The sequence below is a fragment of the Phoca vitulina genome, unplaced genomic scaffold (genome assembly GCF_004348235.1).
Source record: "Phoca vitulina isolate PV1807 unplaced genomic scaffold, GSC_HSeal_1.0 scaffold14, whole genome shotgun sequence".
Taxonomy (NCBI): Eukaryota; Metazoa; Chordata; class Mammalia; order Carnivora; family Phocidae; genus Phoca; species Phoca vitulina.
This window is the reverse complement of record NW_022589717.1, coordinates 1,505,157-1,518,525: the sequence shown is the minus strand read 5'-3', so window position 1 is coordinate 1,518,525 and position 13,369 is coordinate 1,505,157. Positions and strand designations below refer to the sequence as shown.

Sequence of the window (13,369 nt, the reverse complement as noted above, 5' to 3'; positions counted from 1 at the left end):
AATCTTAACTGTTCTTATGTATTTTTTCATCTGAATAGAAATCTGCCAATATCAAAGATCTATAAATCTCCTGAAAATGTGTGCATAATTATTTGTGAATGTTCATTGTTCTGGGGAGAAAGTCCATAGCTTTCATCAAATGCACAAAAGGGTTTGCTGTCTCCCTACCCCAAAGTCAAGAATCAGGGGCCTTGGGGCCCTGGATGGCTCAGTCGGTTAAGTGTCTGCCTTCAGCTCAGGTCGTGATCCCGGGGTCCTGGGATCGAATCCCATGTTGTGCTCCCTGCTGTACAGGGAGCCTGCTTTTCCCACTGCCTCTGCCTCTCTGTCTCTGTCTCTTATGAATGAATAAATAAAATCTTTAAAAAAATTTTAAAAAAAATCGGGTGCCTAAGAATGTGCTCTGCAACGTCAAGTTTTTGGTATTTGAGACTTATTTTATTTATGTCCTAATACATGGTCAATTTTCTGATGTTCCTGTGTGCTTGGAAAGAACATTTATAATTTAATTCTTAGGATGAATGATTACTTATTTGTGCATGTGTGCGCACACGCACACCCTATATATATGTACATGCATATATACATATGTGCATATATATTAGATCAAAGGTAATTGTTTTTCTAATCTATATCCTTATCTTTTGTCTGCTTGATTATTAATTCCTGAGAAAGAAGTGTTGAAATCTCCCTCTGCATTTATTTCAAAATAATCCATTGGTTACATGTTGATAATTGTTGAAGCTAAGTGATGGATACATGGGAATTCATTATAATATTCTGTCTACTTTTGTATATGTTAAAATTTTTCTATTACAAAGGTTTTAAAAATATCAAAGAGGTCAGTCACAACTTTAATTGATAATCTGTTTTGAAAGTTAATCTTAACATGTTCTTATGTTCCAGTTGAGAAAAAAAATTACCTCCCTGACATTTCTATCTCTGCTCTCTTGTTCTGTTTACATTGTAGGAACAAAATATATGGCCCACTACTTGCATAATGACTCTCTGTACCTCCTCTTTGCCCTTTTCTTATAATTTCTTGGAGTATTAGTTTGTGTGGGGGTACTTGCCTAGATTTTCTGATCTCTACATTTAAAGTCATAATTTATATATTGAGATTCTTGTTTCCCCCATATAAGTTAAAAGGGCATAATAATAGTAATTTTAGATTCTCTTCAATCTATTGTAGGTGGTTATTGGAGATCACGATGGGGTAGTTATGTGCTTTGGCATGAAAAAAGGAGAAGCAGTGGTATGTATAGCTTTTTTTTTTTTTTTTTTTTGAGAAAAACAGATTTTTCTAAAAGAGAAACACACTATTTATTGAATACTCTTAGGTTAAAATTGTCCTAAAAGCAATGAAAAATGCGTTATGAGGGAAGTAGTTACATGGAGTACGAGGCTACAGGCAACACAAGAGTCATATGCTAGCTAGCTGTGGAACAGATTACTTCAAACTTCAGGGTTTAAAACAACGCACATTTATTATCTCACAGTTTCTGAATGTCAGGAGTCTGAGCTCAGTGTCTCATATGGCTGCAGTGCCAGGCTGGGGTCCTATTCCAAGCTCACATGACATGATTCAGATTCTTCCTGTTGTAGAACTGAGGTCCCCACTTTATTGCTGTCTGTACACCAGGGCCTGCTCTCATCGTCTTGAGGTCCCCACAATTCCTTACCCTGTGGTCCTCTCACAGGCTCACTCCTAACATGGTGACCTACTTCTTCAGGCCAGCAGGAAAATCTGTCCAGCCAGCTAAGGTGGAGTCTTATGTAACATAATGTAACATGGAAGTGACTATCCCATCACCTTTGCCACTTAATGTAAGCTAATCAAGGATGTGATTGTATATCATTATATTCACAGAATCATAGTTTACAAGCAATGGGTCTGAGCTGTGAACACTTATATTAACTATGAAGAATTTATAAAAAGATGAATAGACATTATAAAAAGATGAATAGGTAAAAACTGTCAGAAGCCCAGTGTTTCCGTTATTCATATATCCTCCCAGATACTTTATTCTCTGTATAAAGTCATTGGAGGGGAGGGAAAGAAACTGGTGCCAATAATAAAATGGAAAATAACCAGGAAAAAATTAATGATATAAATGTTGTATCCAGTTAGATATTAAGTTATACATTTGGGTTTTCAGTAAATTTTATAGCCTTTTATTTATAGTACTAAAATTCATGAAAATTATAAAAGATACAGGAGACTTTAGTTTTAAAAAGATGATTAAAATGCAAAAACATGTCCATTGGAGCCAGTGAGGGAATCTTACTTAGTAGAGTTGGGGTTGGGCCTGAGATTCTGCATTTTAATAAGGTTACTCATACTGATGCCACTGCTTAATGAACTGTACTTTGAGATGCAGAAGTTTAGATTTTAATGATGTGGCTGAAATGTGTGGCAATAAATATTCCAAATTTGGAAGATTTTTAGCCAAAAACCTTGAAGACTCACTGGAGTAAATACATTCGTATCCATAAAGATGTTTCTAAAGTGGAACTATAATATTTTGTGTGTTTGAAATCATAGCATTTTTTTTCAGTAAAGGAAAATGTTTACAGTAAATTTGTGTACTTAATTTTTTCCCCAATAATTTTTGCAGGCAGTGTTCAAGACTTTACCGGGGCAGAAGATTGCAAGATTGGAGCTAGGAGGGGTTCTTAACACACCCCAGGAGAAAATTTTTATTGCTGCAGGATCTGAGATTAGAGGCTTCACAAAGAGAGGAAAACAGTTCCTCTCTTTTGAAACCAACCTCACTGAAAGCATTAAAGCTATGTATGTTTATCCTTTTTTTATTTTTACATATCCATTTATAATATTTTGGATAGGTGACAAACATCAGATTGAGTATCATATCTTAATAGGTTTCCTGGGAAATAAAATTGAGTAAAGGTACTTTATTAGTCAGAAATTAATTAACATAGAATCAGTACAAAATTAGTTGGTTGTTGAAATGTTTTCTTTTTAAGACCCTTATAGTATTTATACATTTATTTATTTATTTATTTATTTATTTTAAAGATTTTATTTATTTATTTGACAGACAGAGAGACACAGCAAGAGAGGGAACACAAGCAGGGGGAGTGGGAGAGGGAGAAGCAGGCTTCCTGCGGAGTGGGGTGCCCAGTGCAGGGCTCGATCCCAGGACCCTGGGATCATGACCTGAGCCGAAGGCAGATGCCCAACGACTGAGCCACCCAGGCGCCCCTATACATTTATTTTTTGACTAAATGGTTCAGCTGATTGATGACCAAGGTATAAAAGAAAAAAGTAAAAGAAATCTAGAGATACTTAGGTTTCTGTTCCTTTGCTGTCTCTGCTTATTTTGGTTGTGAGGTAGCATCATTTGTCAAAAAGCTGGCTATCAAAGTTGGTAACTACCAATAGGCTATAATTTCAGGTAAATCAAGTAAGATTCTGAGTAAAAAAATAACTCCCTTAATGGCTTCCTGATTTGTGAGATTTTGCAAGTAAAATTTTAGTTTTTTGAATAATGGGAACTAGAAGGGTTTTAAAGTTTATCTAATCCCCTGTCCTCAGACCTGCTACTTAGGAGAATCTCTTGGAAGCTTAAAAGAGTGGATTTCTTGTCCTACTCATACCTGCAGATTCAGAATTATTAGGAGTGAGTGAAAAGTAAAAAGTTCTTCATTTGACAACAGCCAAGTTGTAGACCTTGGTTTGAAAACTACTAATTCAGTCCAGAGTTCTATGTGATGCACAGCTGTCCTGCATAATTCTGTATAATGCATATCACATGTCCTAACGTCCAGGCTGTAAAACTTTGCTTTGGTGAGATTAGGTAAAAATTAAACAATGGCAAGTGGGAGTGAGTTCAGTGGTTTAACAAGAATGTAGTATTTTTGACTTGTCCAGTGATAATTGTGAAATACTAAAATAAAAGTAATAAATTAATAATTTGCATAACTCCACATTCAGGAAGGTATGTGGATAGAGGTTTGAGGAAGATCAGGAGTTTCCCAGCCAGTATCTTTTGCTAGTTTCTTAAACGTTTTTACTAGAGTGGCAGAGGTGGGATGGAGAGGATCTTTACTCAGTTTTTTAAAATTTATTGTCTGAATCCCCAGATTTATAAGGGTGCACAGAAAAGCAAGGTTATAACTTGAAAATATTCAATAAGAAACTGAGCACTTACAAAGTTGGTTACCACTCACTCATCCTTCCCTGCTTAATGCTTCCATCTGTCCCCGCTCTTGTCAACAGTAGTGATTGCAAGTAATACTTTGGAAAATGTGTAATTGCAGTATAATTTCAAATGTAGTGCAGATGGATTTCAAGATGAAACTTAAAATCTTGAAAAAGATAGAATTTCATTAGGTTGGTAAAAATGATATTAAGAGGACTACTGAAATCATACGCAGAGCCACAAAGTGAGGCCACTTAAGTGATAATCAAAGAAGAGAAAATCAATGAAGATCTTTATAGCATAGGGAATAATTTTAGTACCAAAACTTTTTAACTAGACTTTAGAACGGTGGAGAAATAGATGAAACCTTCAAATAAAATTACCTTCTTTATGATTACATGATTTTAACAATCTAGAAGTGAAAGGTAATACACTAGTATATGATTTTTGTCAAATTTCAACTCCCCCAGTGAAAACTGGATTCAATATAAGAATTAGAACATTGCTATGATTATTGCCTAAATTTTGTTAAATATAATTTGAAATGAACTTGTTTTCATTTCTTTTTTCAAGAAATACTAATGAAATCATTTTTTCCCCCACTGTTTATCATTTAAAGTAGATTTGTTTCCAAAAGCCTTTTCTGGACAACTTAGTGTAGTAGTAAGAAAGCTAACTCTAGAGCTAAAAGCTACCTGAGCTGCAATCCACTCCACTACTAGTTGTGCACCATTAGGCAAGTTACTTAACATTTTATTGTTCTCTGTAAAAAGGGATAATAATAGTCCCTAGTTTACAGAATTATGAGGATTAAGCTAATACATGTAATACATGTAAATCTGTCAGGATAGTGCTTGGCACATAGTGCATACTGAGAAAAAGTTACTTTTTGACATTGTCTTCAGATATAGACAAAGTTTTCAGTTTTTCTGAGCTTAATTTTTGAGATGCCTGAGGCCTTAAGATCCTCATTTTCAGCTTTTTAAAATCAGCGTCATATCAAAAAGCTACAAATTAAGTGGGGGAAACGGGGCGGGGGGAACTTCTTTAAGTCTGTGATAAAATGATAGAGACTGTATAAATAAACTTATTTTCATATCAAAAGAATTCAGGAGTTTCCTATGCTTATTTTTTAAAATATGGATATTTTAAATTACTTTTAATGTTCTCAGGCATATATCTGGCTCAGACCTCTTTCTCAGTGCAAGTTACATCTATAACCATTATTGTGATTGCAAAGACCAACATTATTACCTTTCTGGGGACAAAATCAATGACGTCATCTGCCTTCCAGTGGAAAGATTACCTCGTATTACACCGGTATTGGCCTGCCAGGACAGAGTGCTCAGAGTTTTACAGGTTTCTGTTATTTGCATTTTTATGGTTTTTCATAATTTATGTAAATGAATATTGCTGAACAATGTGTACTTGAGATAAATTACTTATTACTACCACTTTAAATGTCCTACTTAAAATTATATCTGGAAAAAATGCTTTTTAATTGGTAAGCTAATTTTTTTTTTTTTAACTTGAGGCAAATGTATTGAGATCTTTGGCAAGTTTTTAGACATATATGGGAAAAAGGATGCTTTTCTGCCCCCATGCATGATTTCTGAACTAGTTCAGTCAGAATGGAATGCCTTTGCTACAAAGAACGCTTTCTAGCTTTTTTTTCTTTCTTCCTCCATTACTCTTTCCTCCCCCAAAAATCAAATTAATGGAGGAAATTGTGTTGGGGAGAGGGTGTTAGGTTTTAACAAAGAAGGGATAGTTGTGATCAGCGTTGTATCATTTGAGTTTATTCCACATTTATGACAATATGTGGAACAGAATAAGCACTCAGTAAATATTTATTGGATAAGTAAATGAATGATAGAGAGAAAAATCAGTTTATTGTCCTTATATTTCTATTAAAAACTATGATTGGTTAAAACAACTGCATAAGGCATTGTTATTAGTAATAAGAGTTACAATTATGTCTTCTCAAAAGTGGCTTTCAATAAGATACACATATGTAAACACACCAGGATCCATAAAATAAAGTTTAAATGCAAATAACCTAGAACAGGTGGATAACTTGGGTTAGAAAGTTGGGCTGATGATAGTGCGGTTGAACAAAACATTTGGCCGTTTATCCTGTGCCATCACAGGCTTTCTCACTCTTCCAAATTTCACAGCCAGAAATTTCATAGCCATTTCTTGACATCAGTCCTTTTATATAAGGAAAATTCCAGTAGTTCTATGAGGTTTTATTTTTTTTTCTATGGGAAAAAAAGTTAATGTTCAAGGTTCATTCTAGGGGCATGAATGATTAATTTCTTCCATAGCCTGTGCTCCCAAATACGAGTTGTTTGAATAAGGCTTTTGACAGGAGCTGGCTAGTATTCAATTAGGAATTGGTCTAGCTGATTTGAGGATTCTGCTTTGTTTAACAAGAAGAGATCCATGTGCTTACTGTAAAAATAAAAAAGTCACTAAGGATTTGTGAGAAGTTAAAACTTGAAGCCTTTGTTCTACCCTTCACATATCCCTACACCCCATCGACTCCGCATTTGTAAGCAATCCGTTGCCCCAGAGGTAGTCTTTTTTAAAGTTTTTTTGTGTATTTTTTTGTTTATATACTTGATACCTGTGAAGTTTCAAGTGTAATTTTAAATAAAAGATAAAGCATATGACTTTTATAATTTTATATGTTATTTAATATTTTAAGAAAAATGTTATCATTCCATATTTACTATAATTTTGTAGGGTTTTTTGTTGAATGATTTATCATAGATATTTTTTCCATGTGAGTGTAAGTACTTCTACCTCATTCTTTAACAGCTTCACAAATACTGTGTACTAAATGAAAACATTACAAGTGACAAAATTTTTAAAAAGACAAATAAATGGACATAATTTGTTTTCTTATCTAAGTAACAGGTCATTCGGCCTCTCACTGGAGTAGGTTTTGGAAATATCTAAAAGAAAAGCCAACATTCTCCTTAGGAAATAACTTTGGGTCTGTTTAAATGTTTGAATGTGCTCTAAGTTAAACTGGAAAAAAGAAACAACTTGTTTCTGGAAAGCTTTGATAGGAAAATTTACCAGTGTCAGTCAAGTTTTTGGGCAAAGTATTTAAAATGAAAAGTATTTAAAGTGTAGAATATTTTATATATTTCTTCTCGATCTTTACATTTTGTATGTATTTTAAAATGAATTAACATATACAAAATTGCTAACAAAGACAAGTTAATAATCACAACCTAATCTTTTCTGGCAGTTTTATTCTGGAGTTTTTTATATGAATATTGACATTATCTATGAGTGCCTATATTATTTTAAATTTGTACTCTGTTTCAGTTTTGAAATACTTGTTCTCCTTCAGGGATCTGATGTGATGTATGAAACTGAAGTGCCTGGCCCACCTACTGTTTTAGCACTACACAACGGAAATGGCGGTAATCACAATTAGATAAGGGAGGGCATTATGTTAGTTAAGTCTAGATATTTCAGGTTTAATCATTTAACTATATATTAAGTGAAAATGGGAAATTGTAGAAAGAACATGAACTGGAATTGAGACAGTAGTCTTCAGATAACTTGCTAGTAACTAACAGTAATGAATTATTGAACTTTAATTTTCAGTTTCCTTATCTTAAAATTAGATGAGGAAGGGTCTTATCTCTTATATTTATAAAATTCTGTGACTAAATAACCAACCCCCCAAAGTAAGTGTTCTTTTTTATATTTTTTAAATGAGATTTTTTTTTTTTTTTAAAGATTTTCTTCATTTATTTGACAGAGAGAGACACAGCAAGAGAGGGAACACAAGCAGGGGGAGTGGGAGAGGGAGAAGCAGGCTCCCCGCAGAGCAGGGAGCCTGATGTGGGGCTTGATCCCAGGAGCCTGGGATCATGACCTGAGCCGGAGGCAGGCGCTTAACGACTGAGCCACCCAGGCGCCCCTTTTAAATGAGATTTTTATGTGAAAGTCAATGTATACAAAAAATTTTCAGTTTTAAAGAGATGAGTCATGGGATAAATATTACATGTTGACTTTAATTATAACTAGGTGACTCTGGAGAAGACCTTTGGTTTGGAACATCAGATGGAAAACTTGGGCTTATTCAGATCAGTACCTCTAAACCAATACACAAGTGGGAAATTCGAAATGAGAAAAAGCGGGGAGGTATGTTTTTGATGTGGTTTAGATTCTGAAATTTCATTGATTATTAAATATCCTAAATTATATAGTTCATTCTGTATTATTTATTCATGGTACATAGTAGACCTAGCACTTCACAGAGCCACCTTACTATTTGTTTATTTAGCAGGTCTGTCATACTTTGGCATAATTATTAATTAAGAAATGCTAATAGTAGTTCAGGATAGATAGGCTTTTATGGGCTAATGTCCATCCATAACATCATTCTATGCTCAAAGCCATTATTCACTGTTTGGTGTAGGAAATTTATTTGAATTTGAGAGTATTTGATAGGAGGCAAGGAAAAAGTCCAATGGGTCAGGGAATATTTCTGTTTTCTAAGGAATTTATGCCTTTCTGCAGGAATTTATATCTGACTTAGAAGGTAGTGAGATGGCTATTTATAGGTATAGTAATTCTATTCATATATTCATTTATTCCTTCAACAAATACTTGTTAGGTAGGAGAGACAGAGAATAAACAAATGAATAAATAAGATAGCTTCATCCAGTCACCTGAAAGAAATATCAGAGGGTGATGTATTAGTGATGGGTGGAGGGAAGAAGACTATATTTAGACTGGGTGGTAATGGAAGACATCTTATAAAGGGTAAAATTTGAGCTGAGATCTGATTGATAAGAAAAGGAGTTAGTAATGTAAAAACTTGGGGGGGGGCGGATTATGCTGGAGAAAGAGGAAAAAGTCAGGACTTGAGGCAGAGGTAAACTTGATTCATTTGAGGAGCAGAGGGAAGACCAGTGTGGCTAAATGTGTTAGCATGGCAAGAGAAGAAGTCAAGGAAGTAGCATAGAGCCAAATCATGTAGGTCCTTGTGGGCCTTGGAAAAGGGTTTGGATTTTAATCTAAGTGCAGTGAGAAGTCTTTGGAGAATTGTAAGTGGGAGTATGACATGATCTAATCTACCAAAACAACAAAAAACCTACTAGAGAGAATGGATTTGGGGGGAAGCAGGTCAAAATTGGAAGCATGGAGATTGGTAAGGAAGTCATTGTTATGGTTGTTATAATTTATTTTACTCTAGGCTAGAGATATAAGTAGCTTGGGCTAAGCTAATGGTAGTTGGAAATGGAAAGGAGACAATTTCAGTATGTGTTTTGAAGATAGGGCTGATAAGATTTGCTAAGGGATTTGATCTGGGCAGTGAGAAAGAGAGGAATCAGAGATGTAGCCTAGAATTTTGGCCTGAGGAACTGGGTGATACCTTACTGAGATGAGGAGAGATTGGGGAAGGAGCATTGAGGGGGTGTGATTAAGGGGAATGAAGAGTTTTCATTGGATATGGAGAGTTTGAGATGCAAATGTATGTCTCAAAGAAAATGTTGAATAGAGACTTGGATATATGAGTCTGGAGCTCTGGGGAGAGGCCAGAGCTGGAGATATAAACTTATGAGCCATTTCTGTTTAGAGTATATTTAAAGTCTTGGAAATGGATGAATGTAGATAGAAAAGAGGACACCTGATTATGGTCCAAGGTTTTTGTTTTTTTCCCATTCTGATTTGGTATATACATTTTTTTTCATTCTTTACTTTGTATATACTTGACTGTAGTGTTAGTTTTATTAATAACTTGTCACCTCTATCATCTTTTTTTAAAGGGATTTTGTGTGTTGACAGCTTTGACATTGTGGGTGATGGGGTTAAGGATTTACTTGTTGGGAGAGATGATGGAATGGTGGAAGTGTACAGTTTTGACAATGCAAATGAGCCTGTTCTACGATTTGATCAGGTCAGTTCATTTAAAAAAAGACTATATATGCTTATTCATCAAATAATTATAGAGATGACTATTATGGTTTGGGTTTTATTAAATCAAATATGTTAAAATCTTGTGTTTGGCTTAGAATATTGCACCTTTGATGTTGTCAAAATCTTCTCTAGACCACTCTTGTGTTTGAATAATAGACTGTTGACTTCCAGCTGAATAATAAATTACTGCTTCATTTGGTTTCCAAATAGTGTATATTTGAAGTGTTAAATATTTTGCCTTAGTTTCTATAATGCATAGTAGATTACAGGAGTAACATTTATATGTTTGGGTAACATAAACAAGACTGTGTTGTTTCAAGATAATAATGTTTTAGGAGTAAACTCATGTTGTTAGGACAATATCAAAATATCCTTAAGCAGAGAGAGAAAAGTTGCAATTTCACTTCTACCCACCCAAGAGTTTACCATATGAGAATTACTAGATAAGAGTAATTTTAGTTCACAAATTTTAAATGTAGTTCAGCTTGTTTATCCTAAGGTACAGAGTTACATGGAGAATCATTCTGCCGTAAATGGAATCTTTCATTTTCATGAAGTGGTGTTCTCCAGTCCACGATTTCCCATCCTGCCTCAGGGAGGATTCATTGAGGCTGTTTTAAAAAACAACAAAAAAACCACAACTCAGTATCAATTAACTTTTCTGTCTAATTTCTGTACTAGTGCTACCTCTCAGTTTTAGCTTTAACTGCAGATCAGCAAATACAGATGTTTTGATGTATAGAGAAAGTACATTACATAGATAATATGGGGATAAAAATTCTCTAAAGGTTTCATATAGGCTATCTTCTTCTTTATTCATTAAAAAAACTATTTGGGAAAAACACATGAGAGATAGCATATGGAATTCAGATAGACTAAACATATTGGGAGTTTTGCTTATGTAATTTTTTAAAAAAACTTCTTTCTTGGGATGCCTGGGTGGCACAATTGATTGAATGTCCGACTCTTGGTTTCCTCTCAGGTCATGATCCCAGGGTCATGGAACTGAGCCACACCTCGGGCTCTGGGCTCAAGGGAGAGTCTACTTAAGTTTCTCTCTCCATCTCCCTCTGCCCTCCTTACGCCATGCACATGCACTCATGCACACAGTCTCCCTCTCTCTCTCTCTAAAATAAATAAATCTTTAAAAACAAAAAGGGAAAAACTATATAAATAAATGATTTTTGCTCATTAGGTGACTGATGAGGCTAAGTGCAACACACAAATATATGAGTCATTTTCAATCTTCTTTCCCCAAATTTAAAAGCACTGGAATTTTCTGCCATTTGTGCAGGATTTTTGCCTTCCAATCTCATTGTTTCCACATGGTAAGTATTCAGTAAATGTATGTTTTGAAATCTGGAAATGGGAAAATAAGTTTTATGGCTTATTTTAATATGTGAATTTTTTAGTTATTAATGAAGTGCTTGATCTTAAATTGATTTTAGATGTTGTCTGAAAGTGTCACATCTATCCAGGGTGGTTGTATAGGGAAAGATGGCTATGATGAAATTGTGGTATCCACATATTCAGGTAAGGTAAACGGTAGTAAGTAAAGAAAGAATGAATAAGAAAAAACTTAACATTTAATAAATTAGTTTTGATGACTACTTTTTAAAAAAAGTGTTATTAGTAAATCTTACCTATATTATTAAACCTTTATTGGTTGAAAAATGAGGGAAGGAGTGGGTGTATTGATTTATAAAACAGTTAATATTTGAATAATACTTGTTAAGAGTACTTAGCATGCTCTAGTATCTTTGAAAATTAAATTACATTCTTTGTTTTAAAAAGTATTCACTGAAATTTAGTTTTGTTATTGTGTACATTTCTTATAAAAATTTCCTTGCTTCTGAGATGGTCATTTTTGCATTCTCAAAATAGCCAGTGTGAGAGTTTAATTTTACATGAAAATGATTTGAAAGACTATTTTAATTCATCAGGTATTTGCTAGAATGTGTTGACTTATTCCATATTTGAAAACTAAAACTGTAAGATGTGAAAGATTTCCTTAATCATAGTATTATAGTGTTTCAGGCAAAATAAAAATAATATCACAACATGCTTAAGTAATTTCTTCTTTGTGGTTTGAATATTTTCCAACTTGATTTCTTTTGTTTTTTGTTTTGTTTTGTTTTTTGAAGGAGAATAAGTCCTAGACTAAATGAGGTTGCTGTTGGTGGACACAGGGGCATGTAATAATTGGGGTTTCTTTTAACACTAGCAGCACTAAGTGGTGCATGATTAAGTAATTTCATCTCTACAGGCTGGGTTACAGGTCTGACAACAGAGCCTGTACATAAGGAAAGTGGACCAGGAGAAGAACTGAAAATTAATCAGGAGATGCAGAATAAAATTTCTTCTTTAAGGTAATCTTGGATTTTTTTGTTTGCTTTTTTTTTTTATTTCATGAAGTGTGTGGTTGTTTTTTTATTACTAATAGAAGCAGAATATTGGAAGGAACTATACCTTTTAATTCATTTATCACCTTTTTAAATGAAAGTTTATCAGTCAGAAAATTAGCAGTAAGTGCTAATTAGTTATTTCAAAGTTAGAAATATACTTTTATATGCTTTATTCTATATTGACTTTTTCTTAGATCATATTTTCACTTGTTTAGTTATAGATAGTTGTAGTGTTTTGTTTTTTCACAGGCATTAGAAAGAAACCAACACAGATGCTCTATTCCTCATTAATTGTAATGTTTATTGCTCCTATAGACCCTTCTGAATCTTTAACTTTGGCTTATCAGTTTTCTTACTGGAAATGAGTAATGTTGATTCCTTTAGACACAGGGATTGCTTCTGTGGCCTATTCAGTTTGACAAGTCCTATGAAAAGGGGCCCAGACTCAAGTAAAATTGCTTCATATAATGAAGAAGTGTGAGTTGCTAAAACTTTTAACGACTGCTCTCCCTACTTCAACCCTTGCCAACCTCTTGGGGCAGTGACGGCCAATCTTTTTTTGGTGGTAGTTGAGGGCTACAGAAGTTTTTAAGGAAGCAAAATGCCACAAGTACTAATTCACTAAAGCCACACAAGTTTACCACAAGCCAGTTTAGCAAAGCCACCTGGAGAGCAAGCTCCAACGTTCATGCAACAAAGAAACCAAGTAGAGTCAATGTCTACTATCTCACATCCTCAGTATAGTACTGTACATTTATAACCCAGTCTATCCCTCCTGATTCCAGTGGAATATGGGATGAGAAGCTTATGTCTGTTTTGTTCATTCAGTACCTACAACATAGGTAC

The 13,369-nt window shown here is 34.2% G+C and overlaps 1 protein-coding gene across 2 annotated transcripts in view; it reads left to right on the top strand.

Annotated features, from left to right (window-relative positions):
• Positions 1-13,369, top strand: part of BBS7 (Bardet-Biedl syndrome 7) — a 50,853-nt gene that overhangs the window by 5,418 nt on the left and 32,066 nt on the right. For both annotated transcript variants that reach the window (XM_032412761.1, XM_032412760.1), the window contains exons 3-10: positions 1,193-1,255; positions 2,619-2,794; positions 5,339-5,525; positions 7,534-7,606; positions 8,220-8,336; positions 9,968-10,098; positions 11,567-11,651; positions 12,385-12,487. In XM_032412761.1, the coding sequence (XP_032268652.1) occupies positions 1,193-1,255; positions 2,619-2,794; positions 5,339-5,525; positions 7,534-7,606; positions 8,220-8,336; positions 9,968-10,098; positions 11,567-11,651; positions 12,385-12,487 (935 nt within the window). The remainder of the gene's footprint in view (positions 1-1,192; positions 1,256-2,618; positions 2,795-5,338; positions 5,526-7,533; positions 7,607-8,219; positions 8,337-9,967; positions 10,099-11,566; positions 11,652-12,384; positions 12,488-13,369) is intronic.